The sequence below is a fragment of the Mesoplodon bidens genome, assembly GCF_964165515.1.
Source record: "Mesoplodon bidens genome assembly, chromosome: 5".
NCBI lineage: Eukaryota > Metazoa > Chordata > Mammalia > Artiodactyla > Ziphiidae > Mesoplodon > Mesoplodon bidens.
Genome location: NC_138161.1, coordinates 89,274,426 through 89,301,212, shown reverse-complemented (window position 1 = coordinate 89,301,212; position 26,787 = coordinate 89,274,426). Strand labels below are relative to the sequence as shown.

Genomic DNA, 26,787 nt, shown 5'->3' with positions numbered 1-26,787 from the left:
CCCCCACTCGCCACAACTAGGAAAAAAGCCCGTGCGCAGCAGCAAAGACCCAATGCAGCCAAAAATAAATAATTAATTAATTTAAAAAGAAGAAAAAGTTTAAAAAAATGGACTGACTACCCCTCAGCCATGAAGAAGAATGAAAGTATGCCATGCAGCAATATGGATGGACCTAGAGATGATCATACTAAATGAAGTAAATCACAAAGAGAAAGACAAATACCATATATCACTTATATGTGGAATCTAAAATATGACATAAATGAACTTATTTATGAAAAAGAAACAGACTCACAGACATAGAAAATGTAAAAACTTATGGTTACCAAAGGGGAACAGGGGTGGGAGAGGGATAACTTAGGAGTTTGGGATTAGCAGATACAAACTACTATATATAAAATGGATAAACAACAAGGTCCTACTGTATAGCACAGGGAACTATATTCAGTATTCTATAATAAACCATAATGAAAAAGAGTATGTGTATATATATATGTATAACTGAATCACTTTGCTGTACACCAGAAACTAACACAACGCTGTAAATCAACTATACTTCAATTAAAAAACATAAAATTTAAAAGTCTGTTAATTTTTCTAAACAGTTAGGTAAATACTTTTAATAAAGTATTTACTTTATAAGCAATAATAATTATACCTCAATGTCTCTGAAGATCAGATTTAACTATAATAAACTGAATGTTTTATTCCCACAGGAAATGTCCAAGTACTATACTGAAAAAGGTTATCTGTCTATACATTCTCCTCCATCTATGTCATTTGTGCAAAGATGAAAGGATCTATATCTATCACATGTCTCTCCCATATATAATGAAGAAATCTATCTTTTAATGGACCTAGATTTCATCCAAGATCTACTACAAGCTACCTGATTTCTGGTGAGTCATTTAACTTCAATAATTTGATTTTCTCATATATCTTCACTTTAATCTGTACAGGATAAAAATGATTATATATTCATAATGGCATTTGATTTTAAGAGAGTGGACTAAGAAAACTGCATTGGCAACTTGCCTGACAGGGAAAGCAACTTGCTACAACTCACCTATTGCTCTCAATAAGATAAAAGAACAATAGAACAAAACACTCTCTCACAGATAGCCAAGTCAAAGAGCACTAATGAAAATACATTATAAGTCCCAAAACCTTCACTAAAGCAGAGTCACAGGAGCTGTAAGGCTATGAGGCCTTATATATAAGGCCCTGTCTGTAAGCTAGGGACTCAAAGAAATGTTTCATGCGTCTATATTTTTAAAAATTTCCTCCAAAACAACTTTTAAATCAGTTTTCCTCAATAAACACAACACAAACTCTCCTTCATTCATAATTAACAAGTCATTAGAAACGTACTCGTTTAGTCTGTACATTACCATGGAGTTTAAACTTTCATTATAATAGTGGTTTAAGAACTTACAGCATCTGCTTTACAAATGGTGTTGGCTACATGTCGACATAGCATCTTTAGCCAGTTTTCTTTGGGAAGTTCCTCTGATGTCATCTGGAAACTGAGCAGCACATTTGCCTGCTCTGTAGGTGGCCTTACAAGCAAGGCAAAAGCATTATGGCAATCTAGGGTTCCAGAATAATCACAAACATTAAATGTTACTCCTTGGAAAATGACAGACTTAACACAAGTTAAGTTCCCTCAGAGCAATGAAATTCCAAAAAATTATCTCTTCTCTACCTTTTCTGTCCCCTCTTTTTTTTTTTTTTTTGCGTTACACGGGCCTCTCACTGTTGCGGCCTCTCCCGTTGCAGAGCACAGGCTCCAGATGCGCAGGCTCAGCGGCCATGGCTCACGGGCCTAGCGGCTCCATGGCATGAGGGATCTTCCCGGACCGGGGCACGAACCCGTGTCCCCTGCATCGGCAGGCGGACTCTCAACCACTGCGCCACCAGGGAAGCCCTCCCCTCTGTTTTTAACTGGACAAAGAATAGCATCATATTAAGTTGAAACACTGGAAAGAATTATAATAGTATGTACCATGTGAGGAACCAACAATGATATTGTTAAGTAAGCAGTATTTTCCATGACACTTAATATTTTCTTTGATGGAGTTTTTAAAAATTAGATTATATCATTTCTTAGAATTCCAGAATTTAAGTTTTAAAATAAAGTGATATTGTAAGAATTCAATAATTCAACCTATTTAAATCAAGTTCAAATAAATAAAATACTCAAATATTAAAATTGTTAAAAAATGTTTTATGACCAAGATGCTAAAACAGAACCTATTTTAAACAATGAAGTCTTCCATAATTATAATCCAAAAATATAGAGATCATTTAAGTAAATGTTCTATGTAACCTTTAATAAATCCAGAATTTCACAACTGAGTAAAGATAGCAATATAAGTTGCCATTCAAGTTTTTTTTAATTGTTTCTCATAAATTAAAAGCTTTTCATCATTTGAGGATGGGATCAGTAATGGAACCAGTTTTACACTGTAAAACTATATACCTAAACAAGCAAAATATTGCCAGGCATGCACATCACTAGGTACTATTTTAAAAATTAATACTGCGTCAGTAGGTATAAATTTTTCCCAATTTCAGGCCTTCAAAGAATCCTCTCTAACGCTCCCAAAGTATAGAGTAAAAGCTTTCCTTAATACACATTTGAGCCCATGTTGAGTCTACCATAGTTACTTTGGGTGTACTTACTCATGCACATCTATTCCTGGTCATATCCTAAGTGTATCCCTAACAATACAGCCATTGGCAACAGGGAAGGTTATAAGCTGTGGGGCACAAGTAACAGACTACAATTGCCTTTGGATTCTGAAGGAATAAAAATAAGTTTTGGTGTGGGAATGGGCACTATTTTGATATGTAACCACTTAAAAGCTCTCTGTCCCTTAAGAGATGAATATATCCTTCAGATTGAGATAGTATTTTCATTTGAAAAAATATTAAAAATCTCCCAGTTCCTAGAGATGTAGTTGAAGTATAAGAACAATTACTTTGCCAGAACTAACCAACAATATTTAAAGATAATTTACCAGTTTAAAAAATATATATAAGGGAATCAAACTTTCAATGAATATAAACTATTTTTATCTAGCCAATAGTTTATCCAATGACCATACCTTCTGTCTCTCGTATGTCTAGCACCTTCTTAATCTGAGAAAGAGGCATTAGATGAATATGCTTAAGAGAAGCTGGGGGTCGGGTCTGGCCATGAGGACTCCTAAAAGTGCCAATAACCTTGTGTCGTTTTCTTGCTATCTGATTATAGAAAAAAAAAAGTCATCGTCAGTAACATAAAAACAAACACCAAATGCTTCAAAGTAAAATGGTACTAATCACATAAATCTATATGCAGCTTATTTAACTACCAGTCATTCCAAAATTACTATCTGATAAGAAGCATAGTTACTATGTGACAAATTCATACATGTAACTATGTAGCAGAAATGCTCATGTTTATATGTGAAGAGCTCAAAAGTCAGGAAAACAGGATATATGGAAAAGATCCCAGAGGTGTGAAAGAACTTAGAAGCACTGTGAGAAGTAACAGGATCAAAGGATGAAGGAACCTTCAGTAAAAGGCCTTGAATTCGGAAAGGGGAATAGTTGCTCTGGGATTGCTGCCTTGTGTTCAAAAGATAATTGATTTCAGTGTAAGTGCAGAATACACAATTATCTCAGATGCTTTGCAAGGCACTGAGGATAAAGGAGTGAATAATACAGAAATGGTTCTGGCTCTCATGATACCTACATACTATTGAAAAATAGGAAAATTAAAGTAACTAAATAATACATTAAAAATTGATACAAATTATAAAGTCAAGGTGCTATGTTAAGATATAACTTTACCTAAACTGGGAACTCATGCAAAGGAAGACATAGGTAAAAGTAATGCTGGAGAAGACAGGAGCAAAATCAGAAAGGACCCTGTGACTCATGATGTATTTGAGTTCTGTGAATTTTATAAGGTCTTTAAATTTATTGTTTTCATTTCCATGAAATCCTAGTATATTATTTTGCCTTTTTAAAAGAACATTTCTTTAGGGGTTATAATCATCAACTGAAAGATATTAACACAAAATGATTTAGATTAAGCTACTTAATGAATTGAGATTGACTGGTCATCATCATGAATATGACAAAGTAAGGCTGAAAAATGTACTGTTGATAGCTTGTGTTGGCTAATGAGAAAAGACCAAAAGGCAGTCAGTATCATACTCACATTGATGCAGAAATATGACACAGATTTATGATACATATCAAATATTAAAAGCCCATTTACATTAATATATGAAAAAAGCAGATTCTTTAAATAATTATTTCCACTGTAATATTTGAATATACTTTTAATTTAGCTGAGCAAAATAAATAATTTTAAGGTTCATTTTTAAAAAGGAAAAACAATGACAAGTTCTAATATTGATGATACAAATGTTAGTCCATCAAGGTAAAAACTCAAAATACAGATACATCACCTGTCATGTTTAAGTGAAGTCAGTTTAGATCTTATCTATTTTAAATGCTTCTAACTTTTACCACTCTCTTCATTCCAAATTTGCTCCAAGTTCTGTTTTTCTTTTAAACAAACAAGCTAAAGAATAAGAGTTTATAAATCTAAAAGTCCAAATTATAAGTTTGGAGTTCAAATTTAATGTTAGAAATAGAAATGTTACAGTTAATGTGATTCTGACATGGAGACTAAGAGAGAGTAGAACAAAAAGTCACTGAATTCAGGAAGATGAAGGAAGTGAGAAGCCAGGGTATCAGATAACAGACTTGGAGGCTACAAGGAATGACCAATGGCAGGAATTAAAATGGAAGGTAAGTCAATGAGCCAGTTGTAGAAGACTTCACAAAAATTGAAGGGGATGTAATACAAAAAAATTTAAAGTAAGCCTCAACTATCTAAGGATTAAGAGGATAAAGACCAGAATGGATTAGCAAAGGTAGTACAGATAACCTAACCTATTAGATGAATGGAGCCAGCTGACCTACGAACAGGAAAACTTACAAAAGCTTTAATACAAGCAAACAAACAGAACTACTAAGCAGCTACATGGTACTCAGTGAGCATGATACTGCAGATTCAAATAAAATATGATCAAAAATTGACTCTACCTAGTCCCTGTTCTCAAAAGTAGAGCAGGCTAAAGCTCTCATTACGGGGGAGACAAGTAGTTCAGAATTATCTGCCTCATGGTTTTTTACAACTTTCTCAGTTCAGGGTAAGGTCAATTGTGTACAGTATTTTCACTGCCTTTAATTTTGTGTTTTGTGACAGTACTGACCAAATGAAAATACCATATTTCACTAACCTCACAACAACAAAACTCTTTAACACAAGTAAATTTTTGGTGAGATTTTACTGCACCTGTAACTGTACTTGGCTTGTTCTCTAAGATTCCCTTGTATTTATACTTTAAAAACTAATGTGCAGTAGACCTTCAAGATGGCGGAAGAGTAACACACGGAGATCATCTTCCTCCCCACAAATACACCAGAAATACATCTGCATGTGGAACAACTCCTACAGAACACCCACTGAATGCTGGCAGAAGACCTCAGACTTCCCAAAAGGCAAGAAACTCCCCACGTACCTGGGTAGGGTAAAAGAAAAAAGAAAAAACAGAGACAAAAGAATAGGGACGGGACCTGCACCAATGGGAAGGAGCTGTGAAGGAGGAAAAGTTTCCACACACTAGGAAGCCCCTTCCCGGGCGGAGACTGCGGGTGGCGGGGCGGGGGGAGCTTCGGAGCCACCGAGGAGAGCGCAGCAACAGGGGTGCAGAGGGCAAAGTGGAGAGATTCCCACACAGAGGATTGGTGCCGACAAGCCCTCACCAGCCCAAGAGGCTTGTCCGCTCACGTGCCGGGGCGGGCGGGGGCTGGGAGCTGAGGCTCGGGCTTTGGTCAGGGGAGAGGTCTGGGGTTGGCGGCGTGAACACAGCCTGAAGGGGCTAGTGCGCCACAGCTAGCCGGGAGGGAGTGCGGGAAAAGTCTGGGGCTGCCGAAGAGGCAAGAGATCATTGTTTTGGGGTGCACAAGGAGAGGGGATTCAGAGCACCGCCTAAATGAGCTCCAGAGACGGGTGCAAGCCGCGGCTATCAGCGTGGACACCAGAGACGGGCATGAGATGCTAAGGCTGCTGCTGCAGCCACCAAGAAGCCTGTGTGCAAGTACAGGACACGACTCACACCTCCCCTCCCGGGAGCCTGTGCAGCCTGCCACTGCCAGGGTCCCATGATCCAGGGACAACTTCCCCAGGAGAACACATGGCGCACCTCAGGCTGTTGCAACGTCATGTGGGCCTCTGCCGCCGCAGGCTCGCCCCACATTCCGTACCCCTCCCTCCCCCCTGCCTGAGTGAGCCAGAGCCCCCTAATCAGCTTCTCCTTTAACGCCATCCTGTCTGGGTGGGAACAGATGCGCTCAGGCGACCTACACGCAGAGTTGGGGCCAAATCCAAAGCTGAACCCCAGGAGCTGTGGGAACAAAGAAGAGAAAGGAAATCTCTCCCAGCAGCTTCAGGAGCAGCGGATGAAATCTCCACAGTCAACTTGATGTACCCTGCATCTGTGGAATATCTGAATAGACAACGAATCATCCCAAATTGAGGAGGTGGACTTCGGGAGCAACTGTAGACTTGGGGTTTGCTTTCTGCATCTCATTTCTGTCTGGTCTTATGTTTATCTTAGTTTAGTATTTAGAGTTTATTATCATTGGTAGATTTGTTTATTGCTTTGGTTGCTCTCTTCCTATTTTTTTTTTTAATATATAGATATTTCCCCCCTTTTCCTCTTTTTGTGAATGTGTATGTGTGTGCTTCTTTGTGTGATTCTGTCTGTACAGCGTTGCTTTTACCATTTGTCCTAAGGCTCTGTCTGTCTTTTTTTTTTTAGTATAGTTTTTGGCGCTTGTTATCATTGGTGGATTTGTTTTTTGCTTTGGTTGCTCTCTTCTTTCTTTCTTTTCTTTTTTAAATTACTTATTCTTTTAATTTTTAATAAGGTTTTTATTTTTTATTTTAATAACTTAATTTTATTTATTTTTCCTTCTTTCTTTATGTCTTTTTTTCTCCCTTTTCTTCTGAGCCATGTGGCTAACAGGGTCTTGGTGCTCCAGCTGGGTGTCAGGCCTGTGCCTCTGAAGTGGGAGAGCCAAGTTCAGGACGCTGGTCTACCAGAGAACTGCCGACTCCACGTAACATCAAACAGCGAAAGCTCTCCCAGAGATCTCCATCTCAACGCTAAGACCCAGCTCCACTCAACGACCAGCAAGCTACAGGGCTGGACACCCTATGCCAAACAACCAGCAAGACAGGAACACAACCTTACCCATGAGCAGAGAGGCTGCCGAAAATCATAAGGTCACAGACACCACAAAACACACCACCGGATGCGGTCATGTCCACCAGAAAGACAAGATCCAGCCTCATCCACCAGAACACAGGCACCAGTCCCCTCCACCAGGAAGCCTACACAACCCACTGAACCAACCTTAGCCACTGGGGGCAGACACCAAAAACAATGGGAACTACGAACCTGCAGCCTGCAAAAAGGAAACCCCAAACACAGTAAGTTAAGAAAAATGAGAAGACAGAGAAACACACAGCAGATGAAGGAGCAAGGTAAAAACCCAAGAGACCAAACAAATGAAGAGGAAATAGGCAGTGTATCTGAAAAAGAATTCAGAGTAATGATAGTAAAGATGATCCAAAATCTTGGAAATAGAATGGAGGAAATACAGGAAGTGTTTAACACGGAACTAGAAGAACTAAAGAGCAAACAAACAATGATGAACAGCACGATAAATGAAATTAAAAATTCTCTAGAAGGAATCAATAGCAGAATAACTGAGAAAGAAGAATGGATAAGTGACCTGGAAGATAAAATAGTGGAAATAACTACCACAGAGCAGAATAAAGAAAAAAAGAATGAAAAGAACTGAGGACAGTCTCAGAGACCTCTGGGACAACATTAAACACACCAACATTCGAATTATAGGGGTCTCAGAAGATGAAGAGAAAAAGAAAGCGACTGAGAAAATATTTGAAGAGATTATAGTTGAAAACTTCCTTAATATGGGAAAGGAAATAGTCAATCAAATCCAGGAAGCAAAGAGAGTCCCATACAGGATAAATCCAAGAAGAAACACGCCAAACACAAATTAATCAAACTACTAAAAATTAAATACAAAGAAAAAATATTAAAAGCAGCAAGGGAAAAACAACAAATAACACACAAGGGAATCCCCATCAGGTTAACAGCTGATCTTTCAGCAGAAACTCTGCAAGCCAGAAGGGACTGGCAGGACATATTTAAAAGTGATGAAGGAGAAAAACCTGCAACCAAGATTACTCTACCCAGCAAGGAACTCATTCAGATTGATGGAGAAATTAAAACCTTTACAGACAAGCAAAAGCTGAGAGAGTTCAGCACCACCAAACCAGCTTTACAACAAATGCTAAAGGAACTTCTCTAGGCAGGAAAAACAAAAGAAGGAAAAGACCTACAATAACAAACCCAAAACAATTAAGAAAATGGGAATAGGAACATACATATCGATAACGACCTTAAATGTAAATGGATTAAGTGTTCCAACCAAAAGACACAAACTGGGTGAATGGATACAAAAACAAGACCCGTACATATGCTGTCTACAAGAGACCCACTCCAGACCTAGGGACACATACAGACTGAAAGTGAGGGGATGGAAAAAGATATTCCATGCAAAAGGAAATCAAAAGAAAACGGGAGTAGCAATTCTCGTATCAGTCAAAATAGACTTTAAAACAAAGACTATTACAAGAGACAAAGATGGACACTACATAATGATCAAGGGATCAATCCAAGAAGATATAACAATTGTAAATATTTATGCATCCAACATAGGAGCACATAAGGCAAGTGCTAACAGCCATAAAAGGAGAAGTCGACAGTAACAAATTCATAGTAGGGGACTTTAACACACCACTTTCACCAATGGACAGATCATCCAAAATGAAAATAAATAAGGAAACACAAGCTTTAAATGACACATTAAATAAGATGGACTTAATTGATATTTATAGGACATTCCATCCAAAACAACAGAATACACTTTCTTCTCAAGTGCTTATAGAACATTCCCCAGGAGAGATCATATCTTGGGTCACAAATCAAGCCTTGGTAAATTTAAGAAAATGGAAATTGTATCAAATATCTTTTCCAACCACAACTCTATCAGACTAGATATCAATTACAGGAAAAAATTCTGTAAAAAATACAAACACATGGAGGCTAAACAGTACACTAGTAAAGAACCAAGAGATCATTGAAGAAATCAAAGAGGAAATGAAAAAATACCTAGAAACAAATGACAATGGAGACACGACGACCCAAAACCCATGGGATGCAGCAGAAGTAGTTCTAAGAGGGAACTTTATAGCAATACAATCCTATCTCAAGAAACATCTCAAATAAACAACCTAACCTTACACTTAAAGCAATTAGAGAAAGAAGAACAAAAAATCCCCAAAGTTAGCAGAAGGAAAGAAATCATAAAGATCAGATCAGAAATAAATGAAAAATAAATGAAGGAAACAAAGCAAAGATCAATAAAACTAAAAGCTGGTTCTTTGAGAAAATAAACCAAATTGATAAACCATTAACCAGACTCATCAAGAAAAAAAAGGGAGAAGACTCAAATCAATAGAATTAGAAATGAAATAGGAAAAGTAACAACTGACAATGCAGAAAACACAAAGGATTATGAGAGATTACTGCAAGCAACCATATTCCAATAAAATGGACAACCTGGAAGAAATGGACAAATTCTTAGAAATGGAAGGTTGTGCACTTCCGAGACTGAATCAGGAAGAAACAGAAAATATGAACAGACCAATCACAAGCACTGCATTTGAAACTATGATTAAAAATATTCCAACAGGGCTTCCCTGGTGGCGCAGTGGTTGAGAGTCCGCCTGCCGATGCAGGGGACACGGGTTCGTGCCCCAGTCTGGGAAGATCCCACGTGCGGCGGAGCGGTTGGGCCCGTGAGCCATAGCCATTGGGCCTGCGCGTCCGGAGCCTGTGCTCCGCAACCGGAGAGGCCACAACAGTGAGAGGCCCACGTACCACAAAAAAAAAAAAAAAATCTTCCAACAAACAAAAGCCCAGGATCAGATGGCTTCACAGGTGAATTCTATCAAACATTTAGAGAAGAGCGAACACCTATCCTTCTCAAACTCTTCCAAAATATAGCAGAGGGAGGAACACTCCCAAACTCATTCTACGAGGCCACCATTACCTTGATACCAAAACCAGACAAGGATGTCACAAAGAAAGAAAACTACAGGCCAATATCACTGATGAACACAGATGCAAAAATCCTCAACAAAATACTAGCAAACAGAATCCAACAGCACATTAAAAGGATTATACACCATGATCAAGTGGGGTTTATACCAGGAATGCAAGGATTCTTCAATACACACAAATGTGCATTGACAGGTGAATGGATGAAGAAGATGTGGTACATATATACAATGGAATATTACTCAGTCATAAAAAGGAACAAAACTGGGTCATTTGTAGAGACGTGGATGGATCTAGAGACTGTCATACAGAGTGAAGTAAGTCAGAAAGAGAAAAATATTGTATATTAATGCATATATGTGGAGCCTAGAAAAATGGTACAGATGAACCAGTTTGCAGGACAGAAATAAAGACACAAATGTAGAGAACAAACATTATGGACACCAAGGGGGAGAGTGGTGGTGTGATGAATTGGGAGATTGGGATTGACATATACACACTAATATGTATAAAATGGATAACTAATAAGAACCTGCTGTATAAAAAAATAAATAAAATAAAATTGAAAAATTAAAAAAAAAACCCAAAACCCCCCAAAAAACAAAGAGTCATGTACCACAATGTTCATTTCAGCTCTATTTATAATAGCCAGGACGTGGAAGCAACCTAAGTGTCTGTCCAACAACAGATGAATGGATAAAGAAGATGTGGCACATATATACAATGGAATATCACTCAGCCATAAGAAGAAACAAAACTGAGTTATTTGTAGTGAGGTGGATGGACCTAGAGTCTGTCATACAGAGTGAAGTTAAGTCAGAAAGAGAAAAACAAATACCATATGGTAACACATATATATGGAATACCAAAAAAAAAAAAAAAAAAAAGGTTCTGAAGAACCTAGGGGCAGTACAGGAATAAAGAGGCAGACGTAGAGAATGGACCTGAGGACACGGGGAGGGGGAAGGGTAAGCTGGGACGAAGTGAGAGACTGACATGGACATATATACACTACCAAATGTAGAACAGATAGCTAGTGGGAAGAAGCCACATAGCATAGGGAGATCAGTTTGGTGATTTGTGACCACCTAGTGGGGTGGGATAGGGATGGTGGGAGGGAGACGCAAGCGGGAGGAGATATCGGGATATATGTATATGTATAGCTGATTCATTTTGTTATAAAGCAGAAACTAACACACCATTGTAAATCAATTATACTCCAATAAAAATGTTAAAAAAAAAACTAATGTGCATGATACAAGAGGGTAGCACTAGATAAGAAGTGAAGTAGAAAGGAATAAAAGGAAGAAGTATAAATTTTAAAGCAAAAGGCAACTCATCAAATCACTTCAATGAATGGAACAAAAAGTTACCCAATAATACAAATGTCAAATGAGTCTCCTGGTTAATTACTTTATCATTAGAAGATAGAATGTGTTCTATCTTCTGAGATGAAGGAAAATACATTCCTTTATATCCCCCAATTAGACTGTTGAGTTGATTAAAAATACACAAATAAAAGAATGAAAGAAAGGGGTTGAAAAAGCACATAAATATAATTCAATCTGCCTGTAGGAGTAATATGGGGAAAATTTTTAACTTGGATAGATAAGAATTTTAGAATTAGAATCATTGCACCACATCTGACAAACTGACCATTAACTCACTCTAAAACCTGTAGACTTAAGGAAGAAATCAGGGGATTATAAATTCATTGTATTAAATAATCAAGTTATCTCCTTCTTCAACAAAATACTGATTTCTTTGCTGGAAAAATCTACTTAAATTTCAAAAAGAACTCATAATTATTTTGTAAATCTTGAAGAACTATACATAGATACAAGAAGTTCCTAAAATTCTTCACCTAAGCATTTATTTGCATGGAAATAAACTAAATTTTCACTGTGACTTGGATCTGAAGTCATGAAAAATCATCACATTTCTTAATATTAGGCCTTCTCCTAAAAGCATTCAATTAATAGTATTAAGTCAACAACCAGTCTCATCAAAAAAATGTGATTAAGTTCACTTTACTTTAAGCTTATTTACTTTAATCACTTAATTAAATTAAAGTTACTGTAATTAAATCAAAGTTTGGTTTTAAACATTCAGTGAAGTCACACAAAACAGCAGTGTTATTATACTGTATTAAGGACGACTTTACCTCTAGGCAGTCATTGAAGAGGAAGAGGGTTACTTGTTCTCCTCTGTCACAGGGGTGCTCACCTAGAGAAATTGTTTCAACTCGCTGAACTAAGCTTCGGTGAGAAGATAAAAGATTAGCCTGAATAGATTGAAAACATTAATAAAAGAGATTACTTTATATCAAATAATTTTTAAAAGTTATAATTTAAAAGAAAGTTGTGTTGAGATTCTGTTTATATTATAACTGCAGAATCTAAATACAGGTGAGCCTTTAACAACACAGGTTTGAACTGTGTTGGTCCACTTATACACAGTTTTTTTTTTTCAATAAATAAGTACTACAGTACTACACGATCCATGGTTGGTTGAATCCATGAATACAGAACCACAGAAACAAAGGGCCAACTATAAAGTTATATGCAGATTTCCTACTGCACTGGTGGGGCTGGTGCCCTTAACTCCCAGTTGTTCAAGGGTCAACTATTAACAAGAAAGAGAAAATAAGTTGACAATCATCGAAAATGAATACCTACTGGACATCCATCTACTTCATAAACAACATCGAAAATTTGCTTTTGAGCTTCTGTCTTTCTCTTATCCTCATTAATATGGCTGAAAAATTAATAAGGTTACTTTTAGAACAGACTATAAAAACTGTATATACATACATCTCGTGTCACAAACAAAAATCCTTCCATGTGAGTCTATCTTAATTTTGATACCTGTATCAGTTAAAATATTCCCTAAAAGTATCCCACTACATTAAAAAAATTTTCATACAACCCTTCAGAGAAGTATATTTTGCTTTAGTCCTTACTATATTGTCTTTTTTTTAAACTATACTCACTACACACTTCCTAAAATACGTTACACTGGTATAAACTTCAGGTTATCATAATCTAACTGTAAGTTCAGGTAAGGTTTTATGCAAACCATTCCTAAGTCATATGCTAATCATTTCACTGAAATAAAAATTAAGACTAGTGGACAAGATGGAATAAGGAGGAAAAACATATACTCTGCCTGAAACAACTAAAAAAGTAAAAACCATTAAAGTATAAAGAAACAGGGTTCTCAAGTCACTGGAAGTCAATTCCTGCGATTCAGGAAACAATGCAAGGCCAATTATATCCTGTATACAAAAGATACACTTTACATACAAAGACATAAATAGACCGAAAGTAAAATGATGAAAAAGAGCACAATACATTCTCCTCAAGTGTACATGGAACGTCCTCCAGGTTAAGCCATGAAATAGGCCTCAAAAAGTTTGAAAGGACTGAAATAATATAAAGTATATTTTCCATAAACAATGAAGTAAAATCAGAAATTGATAACAAAGGAAACTGAAAATTCACAAACATGTGGGAATTAGACAAAACACTCCTACACAACCAATGGGTCAAGAAGTAATCACAAGGGAAATTAGAAAATACTTTCAGATAAACAAAAACACAAAATTTATGGAATATGACTAAAGCAATGCTTAAAGGGAAATTTATAGCTATAAAAGTGTACAATTAGGGGCTTCCCTGGTGGCGCGGTGGTTGAGAATCTGCCTGCCAATGCAGGGGACACGGGTTTGAGCCCTGGTCCAGGAAGATCCCACATGCCGCGGAGCAACTAAGCCTGTGCGCCACAACTTCTGAGCCTGTGCTCTAGAGCCCACGTGCCGCGACTGCTGAAGCCTGCATGTCTAGAGCCTGTGCTCCACAACAGGAGAAGCCACCACAATGAGAAGCCTGCGCACCGCAATGAAGAGTAGCCCACGCTCACTGCAACTAGAGAAAGCCCGTGCACCGCACAGCAATGCAGACAACAACGAAGACCCAGTGCAGCCAATAATAAATAAATAAATAAAAAGAAGTGGAAAAAAAAAGTGTACAATTAAAAAAATGATCTCAAATCAGTATCCTAACCTTCTACTGTAAGACGCTGGGGAGGAAAAAAGAGCAAGCTAAATCTAAACCAAGCAGGAAAAAAGGAAATCATAAAGATCAGAGTGAAAATGAATGCAATAGAGAATATAAAAATAATAGAAAAAAATCAACAAAACTAAAAGCTTTTTTCTTTTATGAAAATACGTTAACACTCACTGCTTAATTCGTAGTTTGTAGAAAGGATCAAGGTAAATAATGTGTGAGTACGTTAAACCACAAAGTGTTGAAAAACACTATTATCCTGATCCCAAAATAACAAAGCAAAAGCATGAAGGCTGGCTGATTAACATATAATATATAAACATAAGCAAAAGCCAAAATATGCATAATGCTTTCAGCAGCAACAGAAGCTGGTATTCATTAATTTGAGCATTATACTACTGCTGGGTCCTTTCACTAAAGATAGTAATGTTTCTCTCTAGGAGCTCCTTTGCAAGTATTTTTAAGAAACGCTATTTCACATAGAAGCACCTCATGGAATCTCAGAAATCATTTAAATCTATTGAATATGCTTATATGTAAAGCTCAAAGAAGTGAAATGCCCTCGCCCTTCATGAAGCAAAACAATTAACAGCAACAGAGTTTTCAATTCTGATAGTATTAGTCAGGAAAATATCATTTCTGATCAGTGCTATGTCTCCAAGTTAAACCTACAGTAAACAGCTTAAGTTTAACAATCAAGTTCCCTAGTAAATTTCTTTGAGTTTATACTTCTAATACATCTCCAACAAACCGTATCAATTTAATTCCATAGAATTCAAAGTAAGAAACAAAAAGTCAAAGCTAATGTGAAAAAAGTATTATAAACTTCTTCTTTTCATCATGGTCAAATTCCCAATTTCCATTTGGGTAGTTTGTAAGAATATGAAGACAAAAACAAGCTAAGACTGGAGGTATATGAAGAAAATGTCTACTAGTGTATTTATAACATTTTCAAATTTCTAAACCATTGTTACTCTCTGCATGATAGTTCAATACCTTCAGAAATATGTTTTTAATTATTTATTGTATGCTTAATAATACTTCTAACATTTTAATGTGTGACTACGCTACTATAAAATAATTTAGATAATATTACAGAATTTTGCTATTGATATTTTCCTCACCATTTATGATTCTAATTGTTCTACCAATTCCATTCTAAATCTAAGGAGCAATAAAAAATTGAAATAATGTACTTACGTCATTACTTCCTTTAGTGATCCAATAGCTTTTTCTAGAGTGCTTTTGTCAGGATTTTCTTCAGCTGTATGCTTCTTAAGATCTGTAATGATAAAATGTTTTCTCTGTGATTAAAAAAAATTCAGTGGTTTTCCAACTATGACTTAAAAACGCTGTCCACTTTGATAGATACAGGTTAATTTTTAAAAATAATACCTTTTACTTTAAAAAATGTTTTATGTAATGTTCCCTTTTAAGAGCTCTCTTCTTAAATGTAATGAAGTTTCCATGTTTTTTCACTGACTAAATTTCCAGAATATGTAACAGATTTTCTTACACTATTTCAATTCCCTTCTAGTAAAGCTTGAGGACTCCTAGATTCTTCAAACTCTCTCCATAGTGCTGAAGGAAAACACATGATTCTCAATTAGCTAAGAAATCGTTATATATGCTATATTTCATAGCGGGGTCCATGGCTCCATCACAGAGAGCAGTTGGTGTCCTCAAGAGATGGTTTTGTTTAGTTTGTAGGTTCATGAGATGCTTACACTTTGACTCTTCTTATCCAAGTTGCTTATAATGTTCCATCTAACTGTTTGTTCCCTAATACCAGGCCCACCTAATCTTTTAAGTGGAATGATAGAAGAAAGGCTTAGAAATCAAGTTCATTTTAGTCATGACAACATTTGATGGGATTCCTATAAGTACTTAATGAAACAATAATGAAGATAAATAAAAAAAATACCCTGCTTTGTAAAGTTAAAAGTTCATGTGTTCATATATTCTTCTTATAATCTGTAAAACAGGATAGCTTTTAAAGACTGGGGAAATCATCTTATATGTTAGTAATTCTAAACTACATTACATAACCTCAAAGAGAATAAAAATGATCAATTTTTGTAGTTGCAACCAAAACTCATAGTTTAACCAATACACTTTAAAGAAAATAGATTAAACAGTCACAAACTTAGCCTCCTTATCTGCTACACACACTATTGTAGTTAAGGTTTGGGGACCAAAATGCTTTATTATACTTATTCCTATTTGTAATTTAATTTTCATACTTAAATTTAAAAAATATAAAAATTGACTGTCCTATAACTATTCACTACTTTAGTCAGGTAATATAAAAGCATATAAATATGCCTTTCTTTTCTTGCAGGCATAATTTATTCATATTTATTCATAAAAATTAACTCTGTTATAAAAATCCCTTTCATTGATATCTATAGTTTAAGTTTTAGAATAAACGGATGTATGTTTCAAGAGTGTTCTGCATAATGTAAGAAAAAAAAAGCATAAAATGAAGCATAAAGAACTTTTACTAAGATTCAGAAAAAGACTAAATAACTTGAGACGTATTAATCATCTCTGATCTTGTGATTTTGTGGGTGAATTTCGTGTGGATGTAAACTGATTGTGAAATTAGTGATGCACCGTGAAATATAAGAAGACTTTTAGTAGAGAGACAAAAAGTACAATACCAGTCAATATAATTGACATCACAACAAATAAAGCATTTTAGGCCAGAGTGAATTTTTGTAGCACCAGTGATTATTCAGATTATCCATAAAGATATTTCCTATGTAAAAGATATAAGCTTTAAAGCTGAAACCTAAGAGCATTTTGAAAATGAGAAATTTTTCAAATTTTTTAGAACAAAACAATTCCATAGAAGCATCCAAAATTGTCTGGAAACAGATCAGACAAGTACCATTTAAAAGTAATGCAACACTGGGTAACCTCTGTACTGGTCGGATGAGAAGTTCAACAAGGCTTTGCCGCCCACATTCTGGTTTAGCTTGGTTTATCTGAAAGGAATTAATTTATTCAATAATTATTTAAAAGGTTTTCTGCAAAGATTAGACATTACATTTATTAGATTACACTTTTATCATTTGTGCCCTGATAAGAACTAACAGGAGAAGTAGGGTGGCAGTTGTTCTCTGGCAGATTACTGTGGCTAAATAATCCCCCAAGGCCTGAAATGGCCTCCTGGCAAGCCAAGGACTAACACCTTAAACAGAGAGTGAGTTCTCTAAGCACTCTTATACATTTCATTTGAGTTTCTCTTACATCTACACCATTCAAAAGAAAAAAAACAAATTTAAAATATTAATTATGCTGATACCATTTGGATAAACAAAGTAAGGCACTGGTAAGAAAAAAAATCATTAAAAGCAAAACAAAACTCACTGGAAAATTTTTAGGTGTTTGAGAACTAAAACATGCATAAATTTAAAAAAAAAAGAACACAGACAACATTCATATTCATTCAGCTGCCTCTTGGATCCTGCTTGTAGCATGTCAAAACTTGTGAAGCCAAACATCACTGCCACTCTCAGGTAAAACTAAAGTTAACAGATAACATTCAGGTGTTCTTACATGGATACATTTTTACTAAAAATATAATTTTAATGAACTCCTTAGATTTTTATTTGAAAGAAATGCACATTACCTTCAGAAAAGCATGAAATCTTGGTTTCTGTTTTTCACATTTAATAATTGTTTCCTTGCTCATTTCAAAGAAGTTCACAAAGGGAGGGTACGTTTTTACCAAATCTTTTGACTAGCAACAATTAAAAAAAAAAACACATTAATTGGTAATGGATGTTACCCTTAGTCAATGAAACTTAAAGTTGAATAACCAATAGTCAAAATCTGACATACTGGACCCAAAATAAAAGTTTAAAATAAGTTTCTTCTCAAGTTAAATACAGGAATTTATTTTATAAACTTTTCACTAACTACTGAGTTAACTGCTAAACAAAATGCATCAAATAGGTACCCAGAGCCTAAGGCCCGAAAAGCAAATAAAGACTCAAAAAGAAAAATAAGTATATTAAAGCTTATAGTATTGATATAAACATGACAAAGTTTTAAAACTTTTATAAGTTCAGAATATAGTAATTATAGTTGATCTATGCAGAATCCAAGAACATGCTATTATCTACTGAAGGATCCAAACCACCATTAAAAGACCAACTGTACTGGGTAATTTTTAGGTAAAATGAAAATTAAAAAAAGGAAAATGTCTTGACTAATTGAGACTAACAGGTATCAAAAAGATATGGGACAATAATTTGCATAGTTGGAATTCTCAACCAACCAGAAAAAAAAATCTAAGGGATATAGGGTAAAGATTAGTTAGGAGACCTCGGAAAACAAAAGTAAATGGGCAAGAATCCAAGGCAGTGAAACTTAGAAATCATATCCAAAGAGACTGAAAGAAATTTATAAATCCTATTCACAGCATCTCATCCAAAATTAATATACTTTATTTGATAAACTATGTTGTTCTTATCTTGGAGAAGAAACAGTTCATTAGAAACTTTTATGCAGACACAAAGACAGTAAAAACTGCTATCAACTAAGGAAAGAAATGACTAAAACTCGATTACTGAAAATTTCAAAAAAATCATTAATCTGTGGCTATTTATAAGAGGCAAATAACATGATATACAGTAAAATGTTTGTAGCACAATACAACAATTAGTGTTCCTAATGATGACCTTGAGCTATCAAGAAAGTGTTAGACTATATATAGAAGGCATGTTTCAGAAGACAAGGACACTTCCAATATATTTTACAAACACAACTATGTCAAAGTGTTTAAAAAGCTCTCACATTTAAACAGGTAACTTTCATTCCCTGCCAGTCCTTGTTGAGATGATACTTTAATCTGAAAACTTAAAAAGGAAATAAAATACTTACATATTTAAGAAAGATATCACCAATACTTTTGCTCTCATCCCAATTAACAATAAGGTCTTCAAGATCATCCTGAAAAAACACAAAACGGGACAAGGAGATTGATTTTGACAATCCCTTTAACATCTTTTTATATTTAAGATATTCATTTGAAAGATGCACTTTACAATGTACCTTAATTTGATGTGTATAACAATTAATAACATTCTTTCTCCTCAACAAGAAGTCAACTTTTTGACTACGGGGAAAATATCCTTTGAAGAATAATTAAGAAAATATAAAGAATGTCAAGTCAATAAGACTTAAGTCTAGGGACTTCCCTGGGTGGCACAGTGGTTAAGAATCCACCTGCCAATACAGGGGACAAGGGTTCGAGCCCTGGTCCGGGAAGATCCCACATACCGTGGAGCAACTAAGCCCGTGGGCCACAACTACTGAGCCCGCGCACCACAACTACTGAAGCCCACGCACCTAACGCCCATGCTCCGCAACAAGAGAAGCCACCGCAATGAGAAGCCCGCGCACAGCAACGAAGGGTAGCCCCCACTTGCTGCAACTAGGAAAAAGCCCGTGCACGGCAGCAAAGACCCAACGCAGGCAAAAACAAATAAATAAAAATAAATAAATTTTTTTTAAAAAAAAAGACCAAGTCTAACTTCCCAGTATGATGTGGTAGTTCAGTATCTTTTCTAATTATTAACTATAAAGCTGATGGTGTGATTAATTATAGAATTAATTAATTATAGAAAACTACTTTTGATCTTGCTGCTGAAACATCAGCCACTAGAAACTGTAATCTATAACGGGGTCAGCAAACTTTACTTAAAGGGCCAGAAGGTAAGTATTTTAAGGCTTGCAGGCCACATGATTTTTGTCACACATCCTCAACTCCGTCCTTGTAGAGTGGAAGGAGCCATAGATAATACATAAATGATTGTGTGTTGCTGTGTATCAATAAAACTTTCCTTACCAAAACAAGCAAAACTTTACGAAAATCCTAAATTGGCTGGATTTGGTCCACTGACTATAGTTTGCTAATCCCTGGCCTATAAAATTTCTCAATCATCATCCTAAAATACTACATATTTGCAAAAATTTAGAAGACACTTAAAAGCTTTCTAGGATAATAAAATAAAACACAAATCAGATGATAAAATGAGATACCAAGAAATGACATGCCCTAACTGAAATCCTACAAGTGACTTTAAAGTAGAAATTAATCAATAAACTTATACAAGAGCTTTTCAAAGTGTTATATGCAGACCCCCCCAAACACACTTTTTTAGTGGGATCCATGAGATTAAACTATTTTTATTACAATACTAAGGCATTATTTGACTTTTTTATTCTAATTCTCTCATAAGGATACAACAGAGTTTTCTAGAGGCTATATATATATGATGTGTGATACTGCAACAGAATGAATTAAGAAGTAGGCAGGAGAAATAGTCTTCTATTAATCCAGACAGAAAAAAAAAACATAAATCAACATCACTCCTCACTATTTCTGTTTTGGAAATTAGTTATTTTTCAAAAAGAACATGTTATTTATGCTATCATATAATGAGTCATTATTACTTTAAATTTATTAATGTACGTTTTTAAAATTAGATATCCACACAAAAAACGATGAACTTAAACCCTCATCTCAGCCAAAAATTAACTCAAGATCGGTTCTAGACCTAATTGTAAGAGCTAAAACAATACAACCTCTAGAAGAAAATATAGGAGAAAATGTTCAAAACCTTGGGTTAGGAAAAAATTTCTCAGATATGACACCAAAAGCACATTACATTTTAAAAAATGGATAAATAGAACTTCATCAAAATTAAAAATTTTAGACATCACTAAATAAATGAAATGACAAGCAACGACAGGCTGGGAGGAAATATCTGCAAAACACATGGCTGATAAAGGACTTGTATCTATAGTTTACAGAGAACTCTTACAACTCAGTAAGACAACAAACAACCCAACCAAAAAATAGGCACCAGATCTAAGCACACATTTCACAAAGGTAATATATGAATGGCTAACAAGCACATGAAAAGATGCTCAACATCATTAATCATTAGGGAAATGTAAATCAAAATCACTTCACATCCCAGAATGGCTATAAAAGAAAAAGGATAAGTATTGGAAAGAATGTGTAGAAATCTGAACTCTTATAGATTACTGGTGAGAATATAAAATGATGTAAAAACCTGGCAGTTTCTCAAAAATTTTAAATATAAGACTACCAATATGACCTAACAATTCTACTACTCCTAAGTATCTACGGAAGAGAATGAAAGCATGCCCAAACGAAGATTTGCACATAATGTTCATATCAACATTATTCATAACAGCCAAAAACTGAAAACAAGCTAAATTTCCATCAGTTGGTGAATGGATAAAGAAATGTAGGATGGCCGTATAATAGACTATTATCCGGCCACACAAAGGAACAAACTACTAACATACTAAATCATAGATGAAATTCAAAAATATGCTAAGTGAAAGAAGCCAGACATAAGACACCACATATTATATATTTACATTTATATGAAGTGTCTAGAAAAGGCAAATTCATAATAAAGTAGATTAGTGGTTGCCTGGACCAGGGGCTAGGAATGGAGTTTAACTACAAATGGGTATGAAGGATCTTAATGGGGAAGGTGAAATGCTCTAAAATGCATTTATGGTGGTGGTTGCATGACTTGGTGAAGTTATTAAAATCACTGAATCATATATTTTAAAAAGGTTGAATTTAAAGATGTAAAATGTACCTCAATAAAGCTGTTAAAAAAAACTGAGGCATCTTTAAAAATACTATTAAATTTTTGTTTTAATTTCAAAAACAGTTAATACCAATAGATAAAACCCATATAGGGCTTCCCTGGTGGCGCAGTGGTTGAGAGTCCACCTGCCGATGCAGGGGACGCAGGTTCGTGCCCCGGTCCAGGAAGATCCCACATGCCGCGGAGCGGCTGGGCCTATGAGCCATGGCCGCTGAGCCTGTGTGTCCGGAGCCTGTGCTCCACAAGGGGAGAGGCCACAACAGTGAGAGGCCCGCGTACCGCAAAAAACAAACAAACAAACAAACAAACAAAAAAACCATATAAACATAAGTTCCTCAGTCATATTTAGGAATGAAAAGGGACCCTGAGACCAAATAATTTAAGAACCACTACCCTATATTCTGCAGATTCAGAAAAGCCAAAAGGGAAAAAATTTACTTCCAATAGCAAAAAGGTGAACTCAAGCAAGAATAATTTAACAGCTCACAGAGTCAAGAACTAAGATTTAACTGTTTAAAACTGCACTTGAAAGAAACAAAAGAAAAAGATTATAAATAAGACTAATCTTGGAACAATATAATGTAGTGAATTCTGGCACTGACTAGTTAGTTTTAAATACTGGTTCTAGAGCCTGTTAGTTTTGTGCTGTTAGGCAAATTACTTAACCTTAAAGTGCCTCAATTTTCTATTATGAAAAATGAGGACAGTAATGACTCCTATCTCATAAAGGATTAAATTAGTTAATACTTGTATAGCACTTAGAAGAAACCCTAACCCTAACCCTATAGTAGTGATCAATAAGCTATTATTAACTATATTTTCCTATGTATTTAATATAAATAAGGGAGATATTTGGAAAACTGTGATGTAAAAAAAAAAAAAACCTTATAGCTCTGCCAATATAATCTAGTGGTACATTTTTAAAGTGTAAAAATTACAGGATGGCTGCATATACTTATATAAGAATATTGTTACCAGAAAGCAAAATAATCTCTAGGGGATTCAAAAAAATAGTCTACTGTTTCTGGTTAACCTTTAAATCCTCGTGCTTGTTGATTAAATAAAGATCTCTGCCCTAATCAACTGTTAGCTCAGGGACTAAGTAAAGAAACTAAGGCTTAGAGACATTAATTTGTCCCAAATCACACAGTTGTGACCCAGTATTCATACTCAGGTTTGTCTGACTCCTGATTCTATGTCATTCTACTTGATCTATACCACAGTTCTCCCCATCAGAAACGGGGAGTCAGGTGGGCAGGCGAGCTCCAAAGAGCATTATTCATAGTGCCACCATTTCTTACAATGTTTCTGTAGGAATATGCTTGACTCAGTTTTGGACAGACCCTGGGACATGTCTCCTCCTTGTCCATTACACAATTCTCCATCGGATGCTCCCAAAGTTACCTCCTGGCCATAAGAAAGAAGAACTCTATAGTTCTAAGACATAGAGCATAGCTCCCAAAGCGTATTGCAAAAGTAGAGGAAGTTTTTTAAGCAGATGGGATTAAGAAAGCTAAGCTCCTTCCTTCTCTTCTTCCTCGCTAATATTTCTTCTGTCCTGTTACCATCTATTTTTTTACAAGATGGGTTTCTCTTTTGCTTAGCTCACAATACACCAAATTAGCAGATTTCCCAGTACACACCTGTTCCTGAAACAAGTACAAGGTATCTTAGGACTTACACTAAATTAACAAATAACAAAGCATAAACACAGAAAGAAAACATTTTCCCTCCAACCCTTTCCTTTCTCTTTTGTTTCATCATAGTTCCATACAAAAGCAGGCATTTGCACATCAAGGACCAATGGTGATTAGCCCTGAAAAGGAAAAATTCACACATAGGAAAAGAGGTGTTCATAACAATCTCAAGAATTCTCAACTTAGGGCTTCCCTGGTGGGGAAGTGGTTGAGAGTCCGCCTGCTGATGCAAGGGACATGCAAGGGACATGGGTTCGTGCCCCGGTCTGGGAAGATCCCACATGCCGCGGAGTGAGCCATGGCCACTGGGCCTGCGCATCCAGAGCCTGTGCTCCGCAACGGGAGAGGCCACAACAGTGAGAGGCCCGCGTACCACAAAAAAAAAAAAAAAAATCTCAAATTAATCTAAATATTAGCATGCTAAAAGTTGGAGGCAAATTAAGAATAAGGCTAAAGGTATCCACATGATATCTAGGATGACAAAATACACTAAGTTCCAGTCCTGATTTGGACATTTAAAAGTAGCATGACCAATGTTCAGCAAATATTTACTGATAGAAATCTAAGTGCCAGACAGTGGTTGTAAACACAGTGGGTAAAAAATGATTTTAGTCCTTCACAAAACATCTAAACATTAGTTTACTTGCCTTCTGAATTTAGTTTATTGGTAATATGATTTGCTATTGTTATTTATTGAATGCTCAGTGTTAGGCACTATGCTTAGTGACTTATAAAAATGTAAAAACTGAGAATAAAAATTTCACAACCATCCATGATTCAGATATACTATCCCCATTTTACAGATAAGAAAACTGAAGCAATTAAAGTTACCTTACTTCAAACCAAAATCTACTTTATTCCACAGTCCATATCTGAAAGCACTACGCAATGCTATAAAATACAGATACCAGTGCTTCTCAGGAATACCATACCAGTAAGATGATATGAAAAACTGTATAAACTTAAGCCACATTTACACAGTTTATTCATTTACATATTAAAAGAATAAATCTACAGCATGATAATCAAGAAGCAATACTGCATTAGTAATAGTCAGGACATGGAAAGAAACTAAGTGTCCATAAATGAATTAATGGATAAAGAAAATGTGGTATATACAATGAAATATTATTCAGCCATGAAAAGAAGGTTATCCTGCCATCTGTGACAACATGGATGGACCTTGAGGGCATTATGCTACGTGAGATAAGTCAGAGAAAACAAATACTATATGATCTCACTTACATGTGGAATCTTTAAAAAAAAAACCCTCATGGATACAGAGAACAGATTGGTAGTTGCCAGAGGCAGGGGGAGGAGGGTGGGTGAAATGCGTAAAGGTGGTCAAAAGGTGCAAACTTCCAGTTATAACAAAAATAAGTCCTTAGGCTGTAATGTAGAGCATGGTGACTATAGTTAACAATACTGTTTTGTATATCTGAAAGTTGCTAAGAGAGTAGATCTTAAAAGTTCTTATCACAAAGGAAGGAAAAAAAAAACTATGTGTGGTGGCAGAACTAAACTTATTGTGGTGACCATTTTGGAATACATACATATATCAATCCATTATGTTGTACACCTAAAACTAATACAATGTTATATGTCAATTTTATCTCATTAGAAGGGGGGGGCAAGACAACATTAAGGTTTAGGAGAACAGTTGGACAAAAAAGGGTTCAAATTCAGTGTCCAGCATTTATTATATGACTAACTTTAGAAAAATTATTTAATCTCTGTATGTAGCAGTTTCACATCTGTAAAATGTGGACAATTATAATATCAACTTCTTGGTAATGTTCAATAGATGTGACAGGGCCTCCCTGGTGGCGCAGTGGTTGAGAGTCCGCCTGCCGATGCAGGGGATACGGGTTCGTGCCCCGGTCTGGGAGGATCCCATATGCCGCGGAGCGGCTGGGCCCGTGAGCCATGGCCGCTGGGCCTGCGCATCCGGAGCCTGTGCTCTGCAACGGGAGAGGCCACAACAGTGAGAGGCCCGCATACCGCAAAAAGAAAAAAAATAAAATAAAATAGATGTGACAATACTTGATAAATGGTGGGCTACATCCAAAAGAAGAAAAAAATGTTATGCATAAAAAAAACAGAAAGAAAATACAACAAAATTTTAGGAGTATTTGGGTTATGGGATTATAGGTTTTTTCTACTCCTTTTTCCTTTTCTCCTTTATTTTACAAATAAATGTTTGACAGCATACATTGCCGTCACTGTAGAAAAAAACATAGGCTTTAAAATTTTAAACGTATGACAAACCTGAAATAAGCTAAAAAACAACTACTAGTTGAAATACTGGTAATCCAAGTTTATAAAAGCTTAAAAAATTGTTACACATTAGAAAACTAAAGGGTGACCATCGTTTTCAAAGCTCCAGTGACTCACTACTGAATCAAACAAAAAAGCAGACTCACAGATATAGAGAACAAACTAGTGGTTACTGGTGGGAAGATGGAAGCGAGGAGGGCAATATAAGGGTAGTGTGGAAAAAGAGGGTTATTATGGGATTATATGAAATTATGTATATGAAACTTTTGAAAACTGTAAAGCACTATAGAATTTAAAGACTCTTTCATCTAGTAAAAAAGAAATTTTTTTTTTAAAAAAAGATCCAGTCAATCAGAGAACATGATTTTCTGAATTGAGATTATGATCTTATACACATAAAAAGTATGTAATGTTTTATACTGTACGGGAACTTGCACACCCAGACTGGCTAAATGACTAACACAAAGTGATCCACAAATCAGTAGTAAAACACCAAGATGAAAGCCTGCTTGCCTTTCCACTCTACCTTTATGCCTCTCAGTGTTTCTTATGAAAAAAAAAAGAAAGAAAAAAAACCATTCCAAGAAAATTTTACTCTTCAAATATTCAGAATCCTAACTGGAAATAAGGAGAAACTAGCCTGAGATTCTCTAGCTTTTTAAGAAAAGAAAGACTCCTTCAAAATTACTTGTAAATCTAGAAATAAGTAAAATGTGGTCAAGGGTTTTGATAAAATACAAAATAAAAGCATTTGATAAATTGCATTTTTATTAACTTATAGATCTTTTAT

At 35.6% G+C, this 26,787-nt stretch overlaps 1 protein-coding gene across 7 annotated transcripts in view; it reads right to left on the bottom strand.

The window, feature by feature from the left end:
* Positions 1–26,787, bottom strand: part of ECT2 (epithelial cell transforming 2) — a 63,372-nt gene that overhangs the window by 13,547 nt on the left and 23,038 nt on the right. For all 7 annotated transcript variants that reach the window (XM_081234165.1, XM_081234163.1, XM_081234166.1 and 4 more), the window contains 8 exons: positions 19,247–19,315; positions 17,991–18,101; positions 17,247–17,343; positions 15,554–15,635; positions 12,965–13,043; positions 12,451–12,570; positions 3,111–3,249; positions 1,436–1,590 (listed from right to left, as the gene is read on the bottom strand). In XM_081234165.1, coding sequence (XP_081090291.1) covers positions 1,436–1,590; positions 3,111–3,249; positions 12,451–12,570; positions 12,965–13,043; positions 15,554–15,635; positions 17,247–17,343; positions 17,991–18,101; positions 19,247–19,315 — 852 coding nt within the window. The remainder of the gene's footprint in view (positions 1–1,435; positions 1,591–3,110; positions 3,250–12,450; positions 12,571–12,964; positions 13,044–15,553; positions 15,636–17,246; positions 17,344–17,990; positions 18,102–19,246; positions 19,316–26,787) is intronic.